We start from the raw sequence: 17,787 nt of genomic DNA on the forward strand, positions 1-17,787 counted from the left end.
TAATACGTTTAAGTAGTAGTTGTAGTTGATGTGTTGTTGTGAAGGTGGTCAGCTGCAAAGATCTTCCACAGTATGACATCACAATGAGGAGGAAGTAGATAATGAGTCCTTTTGGCAGCTTGGCTTCTACAAAAGCTATTTTTGCTGTGACAAGGACGTTTTGAGTTCTGAAACTCAGTATATTTTTATTGTACAATGAACTCTTACATGTGAAAAGATCATGGAAAATGTATTTCTTTATGTCATGACCCCTTTAAAATAAACCTACTGTAATCTCTGAAATTGATGATTAGTGTCCGTATTCCCAATAAACAACAAACAAACATACTTCCCACAACAACGATATAATCTGATGTTCCATCTTCACAATGTCACTTTTTATTGTGGTTAACTTATCACAAATTATGAATGGAGTAAACATGAATTATGGGAGGGAACTCAACTCCTTAAAACTACTGTAACATTATAGACATACTGTAGGTATGTCAAGCCAACATAAAGTGTGAAACACCAAATCACAAAATCGAGGAAAAGAAAACAAAACAATGATAAAATAACTTTAAAGTCAAACTACTTGGTAGTACTCATACACTTATGTTCAATGCAAATATTGAAACAAAAATATTTTCAGTAAAAATTTTACTAATATGCTTAATGCTACCTTAGATACATGTCTGATAAAAACGAAGAACTTTGCCTGAAACGAGAACAGAAATTTACTTTCCTTTTACTATCTTTAAGTATATGTGAACAGTCAAGTGGAGAGGTAGCAACATCTAAAGTCTTAGGCTGTAGTTGAAATGACTGGGAACCTTAGTGAATCTCAAGGGTTGTTCAACCTGTCATTTAGCGACTGAAGCAATCTACCAAATCTTTGGAGTTCCAAGGTCCAGCGTTGTTGGCCAAGAACTGCAGATTAACCAAAGTCTTGGTCTCCTGATACATGTGGGCAGCCATCTAGATTGAAAATAGAATGGATTAGCATATACAACTGCTGATTACAGTGCACACAATAGGTCACATTCATGTACAGTACATACAGCCTCTGATTTAACCAATTAACTAAAAATTAAAAGCAAAAATTATGCAAAAATGGCATACTTTAGCATTGCGGTATGTGGTGAATGTCAAAAGGTCCTGATGGCCTGCCAGTGCTGAGACTTTTCTGAAGCAGCAGTACAGAGCTCTTTTACAAATTCTGCTAGAGCATCCAGGACCGCTTACAAATGGAGAACTGAGAAAGAGAAAGGATGGTGGGAAAAAATAAAAATATAATATATATATATATATATATTTTGAGAGTACCAAAGCCAATTTATATAATCTACCCTTAACATGGTGGCTTAGTTAAGAGCTTCTCAAATGTAGTGTACCACCTCAAAAAGGCACATTTTATTAAAGGTTTTGTAAGCATTTTTTTATGGAATGGTATGGAGAAAATATTCCATCTCCAAGTGTCCTGAGATACCTCAGTGGCAGCACTATACCCCTCTGTATAATATGAGATTCTATGGTGCACCCAAAACAACCTTATTGAACAGCACCTTCCATACTCTACTGGTTGTCATTAGTTAACAGTTTGTATAGTACAACTGACTTGTTGATTGCATAACCAGTGGTGCTATCCAGAATCTCAATACTGGAGTCTCCCAAACACCAGTTGACACTGAGTTCTTTGCAGTAGTCTGTGCTCTCAACAGGCCCAACCCTCTCTCCACTAAGGAAGAAGATTGCAGTTTGTTTGAATGGAGGAGGCAGAGCATCTTTCCAGCCAGTGCCCAGGCGCTTGTTGATGATTTCAGACACTTTCTCTGAGCAGTGCTTGGAATCACCTAGGTAACAAGAAGAGGAAAATTAGCACAGCCATTCTTTTGGCTGTGTGGGTTTATACATGACAGAAGACATCCTCTAGAAATATGAAATACAAAGCTGTATATAAATGAACGGCCACCTGCAAATGTGCATGGCTTACCAAGTACAATACTGGTAATGTAGACTGGGCTAATCCAATGACTAAGTAGTGCCCCCTGCACTCCAATAACAGTCCAACGAGTGAGTTTGGCACTTTCGGACATGCAACAGATGCGTGCACCCCAAACGCTGGGAAGCAGGAAGGGAGCGCAAATGAGAGAGCCTTTAGAATGGCACTGCAGTTTCAGAGTAGAGTAAGCACTGCCTTGAGACTTCCTGTGAAAGGAAACAGAGAGGCAGATAATAATTCCAATGTTAGTATGTTCAACAGCTAATTAACACATGCATATTGCACAATAGACACTATATGCAATCATGCACAGTAGACAATATTCAGTCAAAATACAGTCCATCATTTTTTCCCTCTACCTTATCTGGAAAAAATATGCCATTCATTAAAATAATGTAATTTAATTTAATGTTTCATGAAGCCAGAAGGTTCAGCTATAAAACAAAAATTGTTGTGTGTCATATCTGTGATTTTTTGCTATGAAGTAAACATCCTCTAATTGGCGATTCCATTATGTTTGCAAGGGGTTGTACGCTTACAAAAGTATGCACTGAGCTGCTCCTTTGGGTGTTTTGTTAGTGTACAGGTGAAGGTAAATACGTGGTTTGAGCTGAAGCAGTCGTTCAGATGGAAGACTTTCCAGTATGGAGTGCTGCTTCTGCTTTAGATCAGAACTGTAGAACAGCAGAAGCTGCTTGTACAAGTACCTGTCACAAAGTAAGAAAACAACAACAACAAAAAAACCTCTCTTTTTTATTTAGGTTAAAACTCCATTTTGAGCCAAGATAATTACATTTGAAGATATCTTTCATATGGACATAATTAATATGTTTGCACATACCTGCCAAACCAACATGCATTTTGTACATGTACAAAAAAAAAAGTATAGCATTCTTTAAGAAATTCTTTAAAGGGATAGTAGAAGGCGATATCCACAAAGAATGTGAATGGCCAAAAACAGAAGAAGAATGGGAAAATGAAGTGTAAATTGAGCATGGAGGATAATTTTTAATAATAATAATAAAAAAATACTTAAATATTGATCTTCTATGATTGTTTCTCACCCACACCTATCATATCGCTTCTGAAGTTATGTATTTAACCACCAAACTGGTCTGGATTACTTTTATGTGGCCCCTATGTGGATTTTGTAGCATCAAATCTTTGGCACCCATTCACTTCCATTGTATGGACCAACAGAGCTGAGAAATTATTCTAAAAAAATCTTAATTTGTGTTTTGCTGAAGAAAGAAAGTCATACACGTCTTGGATGGGATGAGGGTGAGTAAATGATAAGAGAATTTTCATTTTTTGGGTGAACCAACCTTTTAACATGCATTTTCTGAAGTGATTGCATTTGGTAGAAAATACTTGACTACTCCTAACAGGTAAAACATTTTTTTATATAAATGTGTTCAGAGGAAACTGGCAGTACTAGTGTTTACAATAACTCTTTCTTTGTGTTTCTCTCTGCACCTTTTGAGGGCTCTGCGTGCGATGACAATGGCGTGGCAGTCATGGACAAGAGAGCCTGTGTAACAAAGCCAACCACTACAGCACCTCTGACCTGTTCCCAGAGCTACCACTTCATACTGCTCACAGCGCTGCCCACCTGTGTCACAAACCTCTGACACACACACACACACACACACACACACACGAAAAAACACATAAAAAAAAAGCATATTGTTTCTAATACATGTTTAAAAGAATAATTGTATATTAGATTAATATAATAAATACACCAAACACAATACAACAATGTAGCCCAAGGTTGTGCGCTTATCATAATTGAGAATGCCAATTTGCAATTCCAGTTTGTAATAACAATTTTATTTTAAGGATGTAGAATTAAAATGGAATGAAATTCTAAGAATTTCACATAACAGCTGTAAATGTCGTTTTTAATAATAATTAATACAAATTTGACATTATCGTACGCACGACATATGGAACAGTGGCACATAAGCGTGGGATGAATTTTTATCAAGGGGTGCTGCAGTTAGTCGGACGATATAAATATCATGCACGTGCATCGAGGGCATCAGAGAACCATGTGTCTCCCTGTGGATCATGTCTATCACCGTACACACAAAACTCAATGGAACATTTTCACAAGCAATTAAGTCATTCAAAAATCCAGCCAATGCATTAGTTACATTCTACCACATTCAAAACTTTTGTCATCTCAGAGTGAATGAAAAATTACAATAAAACACAATACAGGCCTAATTGTTCAGACAAACTAGCTGTTAAAATGAACTCGTATGCTAAAATTAAGCTATTAAGAAATGTCCTACCTGATGAAGTTAGGGAGACAATCCATTGCTCAGAGGTTTTTCTACTCCTTTTACTTTTTGACCTGTTAATGAGATTGACTGGTGGTTGTCTTGTGATGGACTGAGCCCCCCTGCTCTATCCTGTACATTTTTTTATTATTATTATAATTTCAAAGGATGAGCTTACACATGAGTAAGTCAAAAACTTGAGATTGAGGATGGATTAATTTGTTTTTATTCATATAAACTGTCATATTCCTAGGGCTGTGTGATATCTAAGAAATATGTTCACAATATTGTTTTTTTTAAAAAAAAAAAAAAAAAATTTATATACAATAATAATAATAATTTAATAATGTTTAACATGGAGGTGTTTTTGTGTTATTTTATGGTAATACAGATGTGTCAAATTGTATGTTATGCATGGACTTTAGCTCTGTGGAAATAAAAAAAACTAAACTTCGAGCATCTCCTGACAGTCTGAGGACATTTGCAGCATTCTCATAGATGACACTATTCTTGCAAACAGTTCTCTTACGAGAGGTTCTCTCGTATTGCGTAAGCTAGCTTACGCTATGGGAAAGATTCATCTTTTCTGAGATATTGAAGCCAAAAAATTATCCTTAATTTTTGTATCCATTGTCAACGCAGTCGCGGCTGCAGACCTTGGCAGAGCTAGCTGCGAGCTCAGGTTGCTCTGCGGCAACTGCTGCAGCCTATAGACGAGCTTGGGCGAACTTCGCATCCAATGAGAGGCGTCCAGCGCTCACTGCATCAAAGCCCGCCAAAATGGGCGTGACTAGAGTGCATATAAGCGTAGTTCGTGAGGCTGGAACCCTGATTTTCATCTCTTCAGCGAAGCTCTCCGCATCGCTGACCTGGAAGCCGCGTCGCCATTCGAGGGGCATCTAGCAAGCGTGGACAGCGCTAGAAGAAGCCGGCCGTCTCAGCCACCTTCAGCCATCCTGCGAAGCTACGCCATCCGGCGACGTATCCTTTTATTCAGCAAGCTAGTTCTCACAAACTATTCACAAAAGAGTACGAGCGTCTTTTCAAGATGCCTCGCTCCACTTGCGCCTCATGTCGCCCTTCTCAGCACAGGAGACCGCCACATCATCTGCGCTCTCTGCCTGGGACTGGGGCACGCAGAGCTCGCCCTCACTGAGGGCGGATCGCGATTTCTGCGAGGAGCTACCGATGTCGACCCCTGCGGGCTCGACTCGAAGTGGTCAAAGCAGAAACCGCCGCGCCGCCTACCCTCAGCCGCGCAGGAAGAAGCGCCGCTCACAAAGGCTGCCGGAAACTGTGGTTGAAGCGACTGCCTCGCCGAGCCTCTCCCTCGAGCATCGCTTTCACCCTCCCGCCCCCGGGACGGCGCGAGTTGCCGCCGGCGGCCGCACTGCTGCCATCTCGGATGACGGCGGAAGATAAGGGCCGCTGTTCCATCATGGCTTCGGACAGCGAGGAGTGGACAGGCTCCCAAGCCTCCTCCTCAGCCCAGGAATCCAGCAGGACCAGCGCCCGAGTCGAAGGGGAGTTAACACGCCTCCTCACACAGGCCGTCGACCGCCTCGGGCTCGAGTGGTCACCGCCCCTGAGCAGGCACCCAACAGACTTCGGCGGCTGCTTTCTTCAAAGCCATCGCCGCTCTACACCCGCGGCCGGGCGCTCCCTTCCTGCCGGAATTACATACGGAGCTTGCAAAGTCGTGGAGCGCTCCTTTTCAGCCAGGACCCGTTCACACGTCTCCACCTCTCGCGTCGGTGGGCGGCGCCACTGAAGAGGCTACTCCTCCATCCCCGGTCGAGGACTTCGGTAGCAGCACACCTTTGTCCGCCCTCCGCGAGATGGCGTTCCAAGCCTGTGCTCCCGTCTAAGGCCTGCAGAGCGACTTCCGCCTATGTTGGCGCGCCTATTCCGCCGCCGGCCAAGCCGCATCTGCTCTGCACTCAATGGCCGCTTTACAGATCCTACAAGCAGACCTTCTTCGGGAGTGGGATGAGAAAGGCAGGCACCCAGAGGCTGTTACTGATCTACTGGCGCGACAGACCTCGCCCTTCACGCTACCAAAGCTGCAGCCCAAGCTCTAGGGAAGTGCATGGCCTCGCTGACTGTGACCGAGAGACACTTATGGCTAACACTAGCCGACATGGGAGAAGCAGGGCGCTCCACGTTCCTCAACGCACCGCTCTCTTCGGCTCCGCGGTGAGTGGCATTGTTGACCGCTTCTCAGAAGTCCAGAAAGCCACCCAAGCCATGAACCTCTTCCTGCCGCGTCGCTCTAGCTCCTCTGCAGGCCGCTCACGTGATCAGCCTCCTGCACGAGCCTCTTCACAGCGCCCAGTTCAACAATCTCAGACTTCTCAGCGTCGACAGGGCGGCCGCCCTCGATCAGCGCTCAGACAGCCGCCGCAGACCGCCGTGCCCCGCGGCCTCGATCTAAGGTAGCGCTGAAACCCGAGCAGCCGAAGTCTTCCTAACTGTGTTGAACAAGCGACGGCTCAGTCCGCCGCGGCGGACCACCGTCAAAGCTTTGCCCCCTGTCAGTCCCCTTCTCTCAGGCTACTACAGTGGTGAATTTAGCAGCCAACAAGCCGGTGACACTGCCCGCTTGCTCTGCACTCAAACGCCGTTTTCACGGCGACCCAAATAAATCTTGTAAAGAGCAAACATGTCTTGTGTAGAAAAAGTGCCCACAACCCAGTGTTCGCCCCTACACACAAGCATAACACATCCCGTGCCCCTATCAGAGCACGCTCTCATAAAGCGGTTACTGAACCGCTCGAGCGTCAGAGTCAATGAAGGCGCCCACAAATGCGTCTGTGCGCCCATTCTCTGCCCGCTCTGTCACACGACCAGCCCTATGTGTAGAAAATGTGCCCACAATCCAGTGTTCACTTCTGCACACAAGCACTGCATGTCTCGTGTCCCCACCAGAGCACGCTCACATAAAGCGATTACTGAACCGCTCGAGCGCTAGAGTCAATAAATGCGCCCACAAATGCGTCGCGCGCCCATTCTCTGCCCGCTCTGTTACACGGCCAGCAACCATTCCTCTGTGTGTAAGTCCTGTGCTTGCGCATCACGTAACAGATGTGACTCTTTCCCCATTCATTCCAATCGGAAGTCACTCACAAAACAGCCCGTTCATGCTGTCTCGCGAGCAATCATGCATGAACACACTAAACGCTCACACATTTTGTTCAGCTCTGTGTGCGGCAATCAGAGCGAATTGGCCATTCACCCTCTAGCGTTACGCTTCAAAGCGTGGAAGCTATTCCAGGGATATCCAAGTGGGTGTTAAGCACAATACAACAGGGCTATTTGCTACAGTTCGATCGCCGCCCCTCGCTTCAGAGCTGGCTCGAAACCACTGTGAACACGGAAGCAGCGTGCTTGCTTCGTTCAGAAATAGCAAGCCTTCTGTGCAAAAGGGCCATAGAAAAAGTGCCACCCTCTCTGAGCGAGTCGGGGCTTTACAGCCGTTATTTTCTTGTTCCCAAGAAAGACGGCGGCCTCAGACCCATATTAGATCTCAGGGTTTTGAACAAGGTGCTTGCAAAAGACCGTTCAAAATGCTTACAATCAGGAAACTCCTCGCGCATGTGCGCCAGGGGACTGGTTTATTTCTCTCGATCTGAAAGATGCATACTTTCAGATTCAGATAAATCCCGTCACAGGCCATTCTTGAGATTCGCCGTCGACGGCCAGGTTTATCAATACACCGTCCTTCCGTTCGGCCTGTCCTTAGCACCCCGTACTTTCACGAAGTGCATGGATGCTGGCGCTCGCACCCCTGCGGAGTCAGGGTTTGCGAATTCTGAACTATTTGGGCGACTGGCTGATTATGGCTCAGTCACATATGGAGCTTCTGTCTCACAGAGCAGTTCTCCTCAGCCATCTGAACAGTTTGGGTCTTGCAGTCAATTGGACCAAGAGCTCACTACAGCCCAGTCAGACCATTTCCTTCCTGGGAATAGAACTAGACTCCGTGGCAATGAGCGGCTCGCTTATCTACACAGCGCGCACGCCGTGTTCAGCGACTAGCCGCATCTTTTCAGATGAACAGCCTCACGCCTCTGAAGAAATTCCAGAGAGTGCTAGGTTACATGGCCTCAGCCGCAGCAGTACTTCAGCTGGGTTTACTGCACATCGCCCGCTTCAGCATTGGCTAAACACCCGGCGTCTCGCCGGGCTTGGGCCACAGGCCGCCAGCCCATCAAGGTGACTCAGACCTGCATATCAGCTCTGCAGCCCTGGACAGTGGCCGAATGGTATCAGCGGGGAGTGACAATGGGAGCTGTATCTCGCCGAAAAGTCATCTCGACAGACGGCGTCCAACACGGGTTGGGGCGCGGTCTCGCGAGGGCTCTCCGGTTTTCGGCCTATGGTCAGTTCAGGAAAAGCTCCTTCACATAAATTGTCTGGAAATGATAGCGGTCGATGCGCGCTCGTGCGCTTTCTCCCGGTCATTCAGGGTCACCGCGTCCTGGTCCGTTCGGACAACAGATCTGTGGTATCCTACCTAAACCGTCAGGGCGGTGTCAGATCCAGGAACCTCTTCCATCTGACAAAGCGCATACTGAGTTGGTCCCAGTGCCACCTGCGCTCGCTGAGGGCGACGCGCGTGCCAGAGCCACCTGAGCGGCGGCCCGGACAGACTGTCCAGAGACAATATTCCCCAGGGGAATGGTCCCTGCACGCTCAAACAGTCCAGGCGTTATGGCACCTATTCGGCAGAGCAGAGATAGACCTCTTTGCGTCCAAAGAGAACTCTCACTGCCCAATATTTTTCTCAAAAGCGAGGACGCGCTGGCCCAGGACTGGCCCAGAAGCCTGCTTTACGCCTTCCCTCCCGTCTCGCTATTGCCACAGGTAATGCAGAGGATCAGGGAAGCAGCGTCACTCGGTGCTCCTCATAGCCCCGTGTTGGGAGAATCAGACATGGTTCCCGGAGCTTACGCAGCTGTCACTGACAGCGCGTGGCCCATCCCAGTGAGAGCAGATCTCCTCTCTCAAGCTCGCGGCATAATCTGGCATCCCCACCCAGAGCGCTGGGGCTGCATGCGTGGGTGATCAACGACTACCCGTCGCTCTGCCAGAAGGAGTAATAAACACCATCATACACGCTAGAGCCCCTTCCACGAGAAGACTCTATGCGTCAAAATGGTCTGTGTTCTCAAAATGGTGCACCGACAGAGACCTGGACCCACGGACATGTGGGGTGTCGTCAGCTGCTCGTATTTCCACAAGAGCTGCTGGATAAGGGCAGATCCCCATCCACGCTCAAAGTGTATGTGGCGGCCGTTGCGGCGTTTGCTGAACCCCTGCACGGCCAGTCATGGGGTAAAAGCGAGCTGGTCATCCGCTTCCTCAGGGGAGCTAGAAGGATGAACCCCCGCGCCCCCATCGGTTCCTATCTGGGATCTTTCTATAGTTCTCGAAACTATGAAAGCCCCCTTTCGAACCACTTCAATCCATGGATTTGAAATACCTTTCACTCAAAACCGTTTTTCTGACTGCCTTGTCATCAGTCAAGCGTGTGGGAGACCTTCACGCGCTGTCTGTCAGCTGCGTGTCTTGAGTTTGGACCAAGTGACTCCAAGGTCATTTTAAAGCCTAGACACGGCTATGTTCCCAAGGTGATCGGTACTCCTTTCAGAGCACAGGTCATTTCCCTATCGGTGCTGCCAGCACCGGATAGCTGAACGCGACGCCAATCTCCTTTGCCCGGTCAGAGCACTGAGATTGTATACTGCGCGCTCCGCTGCTTTCAGACGCTCCGAGCAGCTTTTCGTTTAGTTCGAGGGCGCACCAAAGGTCTCGCCGCCTCGAAACAGACACTATCTAGATGGATAGTGGACGCTGTTGCTGCTGCATACGCGTCAAAAGACCTGCCATGCCCGTTGGGCATTAGGGCTCACTCCACTAGAGGCATGGCATCCTCGTGGGCATGGTCCAGCGGAATTTCCATTCACGACATATGTGTGGCAGCGGGATGGACTTCCCCTCCACCTTTGTCAGATTTTACAATATGGAAGTGCCCGCTCTGCAGGCAAAACTACTAGCGGTTTAATACGCTACAGCTCCCCTGGTGAGCTGCACTGATGGGACACATTCCACACAGACCGGCACCGCCGCTCTGTCGTTCCCGTCCTACTATGTGCTTATGTATTACACAATCAATGACCCGCATTCTTGCCGGCCAAATATTATTTCCCCACTCATAAGGGCTCCCCGGGTCCCCCTTAATTCCCTGGGGCTCATACAGTGGATGCTTGGCGCGACGGCGTTGACAATGGGTTCCGTAGCGTAAGCTAGCTTACGCATATACTGAGAGAACCTCTCGTGAAGAGAACGTATCGGTTACCTAACGTAACCTCGGTTCTCTCTAGATGAGGAGCGAGTATTGCGTAGCCGGCCGTGCTTCGCGCCACGGCGACTTTTCGCTTCAGTCAATGAAAACCAGGGTTCCAGCCTAAGAACTACGCTTATATGCACTCTAGTCACGCCCATTTTGGCGGGCTTTGATGCAGTAGCGCGTGGACGCCTCTCATTGGATGCGAGTTCGCCCAAGCTCGTCTATAGGCTGCAGCAGTTGCCGCAGAGCAACCTATGAGCTCGCTAGCTAGCTCGCTCAAGGTCTGCAGCTGCCGCACTGCGTTGACAATGGATACAAAAATTAAGGATAATTTTTTGGCTTCAATATCTCAGAAAAGATGAATCTTTCCCATAGCGTAAGCTAGCTTACGCAATACTCGTTCCCTCATCTAGAGAGAACCGAGGTTACGTTAGGTAACCGATACGTTTTCAGATGACTGGAAAAGAAAAGAGTGAGAACTCTTTACATGCGTGTTCCACGGGACACGCTCCCGCTGCACATCTATGAACAAACGGTGCATCAGACATGTGCGAATTAAACTCAAACAGACACATACAGGACTTCCTGGAGAGTTCAGAATGTCAAAATAAAAAATTAAAGGTGCAAGAATGAGATATTACAATATATTACTATTATATTATTATTTGTTTACAAATGATAATAATATTTAAGTTGAATAATGTAAAGATATTCTAAACTGATTATCAGATCGGCCGATACTGATATTTCTGATATCGGAATCAGAAGAGAAATCGGTGCATCCCTAATCCGGGGCCTCGGTAGCTCAGTGAGTATTGACACTAACTACCACCCCTGGAGTCGCGAGTTCGAATCCAGGGTGTGCTGAGTGACCCCAACTAGGTCTCCTAAGCAACCAAATTGGCCCAGTTGCTAGGGAGGGTAGAGTCACCTTGTGGTCGTGATTAGGGGTTCTTGCTCTCAATGGGGTGCGTGGTAAGTTGTGCGTGGAGAGTAACATGAGCCTCCATTTGATGTGAGTCTCCGCGATGTCATGCATAATGTTGAGTGGTGTCCTCCACCACCCGGATTGAGGTGAGTAACCGCACCACCATGAGGACCTACTAATAGTGGGAATTGGGCATTCCAAATTGGGGAGAAAAGAGGATATATATATAAAATAAATTATATATATATATATATATATATATATATATATATATATATATATATATATATATATATATATATATATATATATATATTTTTTTTTTTTTTTTAAAGGCTGCTGTAACATATGTATCAAATAATTACCGTAAATTGTTTTAGAATTTTCATTTTTTTTACACTGCTTAAAAAATAAGACATATGTGGCAAGGCATATTTCATATTTTTATGTGATAAAATATACTCCTGTTAGCCTATTGGATAATTTGCCATCAACTGCAGGTTTCATCAAGGCACAAGCTGCCACATTTAAGAGCAAGTGCTCAAGGGGCTCACTAGCACACCATTTCATGTTTCTAGTCATTTCAAGTTCATTTTGATTTGGACGTGAACAAAAGTGCTGTTGTCAGTGTTGTTTAGTTGTTTACTGTGCAAATAGATTCTCCACTTCCAGTAGTTCGTCCCATTCATAGCAATCTGCAGAGACCCACAGCGAGGACAAGAGCAAGAGAGATGGGCATTATTGCATTGATTGATTAACAGCATATTGAACGAATCAGCACAAATAGGAGCCAATGTCTCCCCTCACGTGATTTTCCACGTATATTCGGCAGCTAACCCCTCACCCCCACACACATTCACGCTACAGTTTAGGAGCTCAATTATATTGCAGTGAATTGAAGGGAGGCTTGAGAGATGCTGCCTCCCTCAGAAATTTCATCCGCTGGTGTCACTGTTTGACAGAGGGACTTTAGAAATATGACTGCTATACACAGTGTTTGAGCTCACATTTCATAAGATTTTATCAGTTTTATTTATGTACAGTCATTTATTTTTCTCACCCCAAGGACTCTACTCACTACTGATATGGAGTATTAAAAAAAAAAATTTACAAAAAAAACATTAGATGATATTAATATTCCATTTTTTTAAGTATTTAATTTATATAAATTTCGTTATAATTAATAAATGAACATTTATGGCGGATGAACGCTTTTCCCAGAATGCTCTAATTTACCCCAAATTATTCCAATTGGAGCCAAACAAGATGGAAACCTTAAGAAGAACATCTAAGAAGCACTGCAATACACCGACATGTGGTCCCATTAAGGCAATGACACTTTCCTGGATATTAGGAGTTACCAAACCTGTAAGAGTTCAATCATTTTGATTTTGTAACAAAACTTGGGCTGTATTAGTAACATTCCTCTGTTGTGTGACAGTTGAATTTCTTTTAAATTCATCAATTTCCTCTTCCTGTCTCATGAATTGAAGCGAGACAGTTCTTAAATTCAGAATTTTCTCCAACCCAGGCACAAGGACTAATGATCTTAGAGAACGTAGTGGATCTCGCACTCACCTCTCTCCAGTACAAAACCAGCAAAGCAGCTCTTCGTGCTGTGATACTCTGGGCATTCCCTGAGCAGCTTGTTAAACCGTTCAGTACACACCGCTGTTACACGATGTTTGTGCCAGTTTGTGAACCTCACTGAAAGAGTAAAGCAAGAGTCAGATATGACTTAACAGAAACATAGGAAATCTAAAAAGGAAAACAGCTGAAGTTTTGAAAATCAACCAAGCAAAATGGTCAGAAACTCCAGTCAGTATAGCCTACCTCCAGTCCTCTGGTCCCTCCTAAGAGAGCCATCCAGAGTGTTCTCCAGTCCTTCTAAGGTGCTTTCACCTCCCGTTATATTACCCAGGCTCCATACAGAAGCGGACCCAGTGTCGGAGCCCAGGTCTTCCATTTGGGGAGGAGGCTCCAAAGGTAGGACATTTGGGGTCTGGTGCCCCACATCAGAAGATTCCTCAATATCAGCCAAGTCACAGAGCTCTGGACTGGTGGAGTGACTCTCCACTTCAGTACATGGAGAATCATCACACTGAATGTCAGGGGAGCAAGGCCTGAAATTGGCGGAGTGACTCTCAGTGCCAGAGCACAGAGATTCTTCAAACTGACTGTCAGGGGACTGAGGTTTGAGGCTGGCCCTCTGGATGCCAAGGGTGGGCTCTCGCTCAGAGACAAAGCGCATCATTAGAGTGGCAGCCATTCGTGGAAGCCGTTTCCTGTCTGCGTTGCCACTGCTGTCTACCATTGTGATCTGCTGTTAAATGTTAGTTAATTAATCTGTGCAGGAAGCAGGTCATATTATAATAATAATAACTTTATTCTTATATAGCACCTTTAAAGCAGCTTCTCAAGGCGCTTTACATAATAAAACAAGCAAAACAAAAATACATCACAGAAAGAAAAAAAAAAAAAAAAAAAAAACAACAAGATAAAATACAATAAAATAAAAGTCAAATAAAAGCTAGCCTAAAAAATGCGTTTTCAATAAAGATTTGAAATTACTTAAAGACTGTGCATCTCTAATATTTGAAGGGAGTGCATTCCAAAGTCTAGGAGCATAGGATGAGAAAGCCCTATCCCCTACAGTACATGCAACCGAGTCTGTGGGACTGCCAATAGACCAGCTTGTGAAGAGCGTAAATGACGCTTGGGTGTGTATAAAGTTAAAAGCGCAGACAAATACTGCGGTGCCAGACCATGCAGTGCCTTATATGTGAGCATAAGTATTTTAAAATCGACTCGGAACTTGACCGGGAGCCAGTGCAAAGACTTTAAAATAGGTGTAATATGCTCATTTCTTCTGATTCCAGTCAAGATCCTAGCAGCAGAATTTTGAACACATTGTAATTTGTTCAGTGTGGTTTTTGGAACTCCAGCAAGAAGTGCATTGCAATAGTCAATGCGAGAAAAAACTAAAGTATTGATAAGCCTTTCAGTCACAGAGAGGGATAACATAGAGCGAGAACAATAATCGTACTTATTATTAGTACGATATTAGATCATACTAATAATAAATTCCTGTACCCTGTGTGCCTATAAGGTGCATTAGGTAATTTTTTTCCTCGTTAAATAAGTCACCTTTGATTTGGCCCGCCTGTTTCAGTAATGTCACTTATTTCTCGCAGCCATCATATTTGTGACCATCAACAGGAAGAAACAACAGTGATGTATGTAAAAACACACGAAAAACGATATCAAGAAATACATAAACAATTGCCCTTATTCATTCCAAGTCCCAGGAAATGTTCATATAGGTCCGAAGACATCACAAATATTGCCAAATTGAACTTTCACGGACATTTAAAGATATTTTATCCACGATTCATCTTGGTATGGCAGCGGGCATAATGTGTGACCGGCGAGTACACACGCCCACGTACACACGGCCATAAAGGTATATCCCCTTAAACATCTCTCATTCAGAAGTTGCACATAGTTTTGTGTTGTTTTCTGGTCTGATTTAGTTACAATATTACAAAATGTATGTGCTGATCCCGTCTGTATTAATGTAAGACCTGCTTTTAAATCCTGAAGGCTTTTGTCACATTCCACAGCACAACACATTGAATGTATACAGAATTTTGGTCACAAACATGGCGGTGTGGTCAAACAGTGATGTCACATGAAACAGGCCAATATGACAAGAGGGGAAACATTTTAATAAAAAAAATTATTTAAAAAAATAATAAAATAAAAAATGCCATTGTCACAGGTCTTCATTGAATTAATTTAGCAGATAGCAAAGTAATGTTTTTTTTTTTTTTATAAATATATTATGAAATCAGCAAGGGGAACCAGGGCAACTAAAATATATTAATATAATAGAGTCTGATATAATGCAATGTTTAATTTCAGTCCACAGCCCTCAATCAAGTTTAATTTCTGGTTCTTCGTAGAAACAAGTTTTGGCACCTCTGCCCTAATCATATTAAAGGGGTCATGACATGGTTTTTTTTATTGTATTATTATGTTCTCTTAGGTGCAATTATAGTATTAATATATTTTTTTTTAAGAAAAACTTTTAAAATCTAGTGATTTATGACCTTTTCCCACCCTGTTTCTCATCCTCTGATTCAAACAGTCTGTTTTGGGGGCGTTTTCCATTGAAGACTTCAGTGTTAACGCCCACTGTTATGATTGGCTAACGTCAGTGCCTATGTATCAATTATTGACGCCCCCAGCCAGAACAATATGCAAGTAAACTAAGTAAAAACACTGTGATTATTCATAATGAATGAAATTGCGCTTTAAAAAGTAGTTTAAAGTTTAAAATAGATTACTTACAGTTTGCGTCGTCGTTGTTCCCAGAATAGTCGGCACGGACTTATCTTTGAGCAACAGTTTTCTGGCAAAGCCAGCATCATATTGAGATTTGTTATCAAAACAGTCATCCTTAAAATGTACAGAACAAACGCTTAAGTTAACACTTGCTGTGACTGGGACATCCTCAAAAAATAAACTGCATCCATTTTTCCCTGACGTCTGGATCTTTCGGCAACTTATTCAGAGGTTTTGTTTGACCACAGCCAGGAACAGCACATCTGTGTGGCATCGTAATTTTCCTGTGCACAAGTAGTCTCTGTCAGAGCTCGCTGTCCATCGACTGAACACTTGTGAGGCGACGGCGATACTGAAATGAGCGTAGTTGTCTTGCGCTTAAAGCGTAGTTATCTTGTGCTGGAGGCGGTCATATGCAAACGCTGTTACGTCACTTCTAACCGTCACGTCACTTCTAACCATGAATCCAGAACGAGCTGTATTTTGAGCTTGATTAAATAAATGATTCGTTTAGAATGGGGAGGACGTCTTAAAATATTAAACTTGCAGGACGTTTTAATGATACAAAGACCTCTTATATACCAAAAGATCAAGGCAAATTTGGTTTCTCATGTCATGACCCCTTTAATAAGCGTATAAAAGCTAGTTAATTTGTACATAGAGAGGGGTCCCCTCACGGGAGCAGCCATTTTAGGATCACGTGACTGGCCAAATACTACTGGCTTTATTCCAACAATTGCCCTGCTATTGAACACTTTCACTCAAGGATTAAATTAATCATGCAAGACTGTGAATAAATATTTTTTATATATATATATATATATATATATATATATATATATACATACACACATACACTGGTATCAGTGACTAAAACCATTGTGTTTGAATGATGCTGCATCCATGACACTAGAAGTCAGTGTAAGACCAAGATGACATGCATGAAAAATTACTGAGTGAGCCTTTAAATATGACAGGTGTACTTCAGTCACAGCCCTTTTAAACTCTTACATCTTTTTTAAAAATTACATTTCAGTGTTTTAACGGAATTCAAATTCAATAAAAACAATACGTTTATAGAGAAGAAGAGATGGATTAACACGAGCAGATGTACAATTAATGCAATGACAAAATAACACTAAATTAGAGTTAGCAACAAAAAAAAACAGCAGTCAAAAGCGACATAAAACTTACTTTGCCTGTACTCATTTTAAATAACACTACATGTGTCGATATGTCGTCACACTGTTTAACTGTACCTTTCAACTGAAGGTGTTTATCAGCACAACCAATAATTTGTAAGTTTGGCAATTATCCTCGTCCACCTACACCTGAAGCACGCGGTTGATCGATCAGATGCTGCTGGGCGGAACTTTACGACACTGCTGTCATTCGAAAGCGTAGGGCGTGACACGTGTCCAAGTTTTGGCAAGTATTTAAATTCAAACGTTTTGGCGGTAATAACACCAACATAGATTAAATCATAACAGCAAAATTCCAGTTGCACAGTAAAGAAGAGCAAGCACTCCTTTCATACCGCTATACAGAAAAAAAGTGTAATACAACAAGAACTAAAGCTTAAACACCTTATGAAAATAACTAAATACCATATGTAAGATGCAATATAGTGGTTCGTTATTAAAATATAAAATAGGCCTACATATTGTGCATAAACTCAGGTCTGTAATATTACGACAGTTTATGCGCCGTTAGAACAGTGTGTATTGTAAAAAAAAAAATATATATATATATATATATAAAAAAAAGCATAAATATAAAATAATAAAAATGTATGACACAACCTATAATTTTGGGTTCTTAGTTTAAACGATCTCGTCATCAATCACCAGCTCACCAGCAGATGCCACCAGAGTGCAGTGTTTCAAATTAT

At 43.6% G+C, this 17,787-nt stretch overlaps 1 protein-coding gene across 1 annotated transcript; it reads right to left on the reverse strand.

The window, feature by feature from the left end:
• Positions 1-426: 426 nt before the first annotated feature.
• adad2 (adenosine deaminase domain containing 2) lies at positions 427-17,239 on the reverse strand. The gene is made up of 10 exons (XM_052135647.1): positions 17,156-17,239; positions 13,692-13,872; positions 13,383-13,625; positions 13,128-13,256; positions 3,458-3,608; positions 2,521-2,688; positions 1,973-2,187; positions 1,598-1,832; positions 1,102-1,234; positions 427-957 (listed from the first exon to the last, which is right to left on the reverse strand). The coding sequence occupies exons 2-10, from the start codon at positions 13,861-13,863 to the stop codon at positions 847-849; spliced, it is 1,557 nt and encodes a 518-aa protein (XP_051991607.1). The 5' UTR covers positions 13,864-13,872; positions 17,156-17,239; the 3' UTR covers positions 427-846.
• Positions 17,240-17,787: the final 548 nt, after the last annotated feature.

This window comes from Xyrauchen texanus, chromosome 1 (assembly GCF_025860055.1).
Source record: "Xyrauchen texanus isolate HMW12.3.18 chromosome 1, RBS_HiC_50CHRs, whole genome shotgun sequence".
In the NCBI taxonomy this organism is placed as follows: Eukaryota; Metazoa; Chordata; class Actinopteri; order Cypriniformes; family Catostomidae; genus Xyrauchen; species Xyrauchen texanus.

Coding starts and splice junctions, on each gene's coding strand:
- adad2 (XM_052135647.1), bottom strand. CDS start 13,863: ATGGTAGACAGCAGTGGCAACGCAGACAGGAAACGGCTTCCACGAATG. Junction 1,833..1,972: donor CATTACCAGTATTGTACTTG/GTAAGCCATGCA, acceptor CTTGTTACCTAG/GTGATTCCAAGCACTGCTCA. Junction 958..1,101: donor CCACATACCGCAATGCTAAA/GTATGCCATTTT, acceptor TTTTCAATCTAG/ATGGCTGCCCACATGTATCA.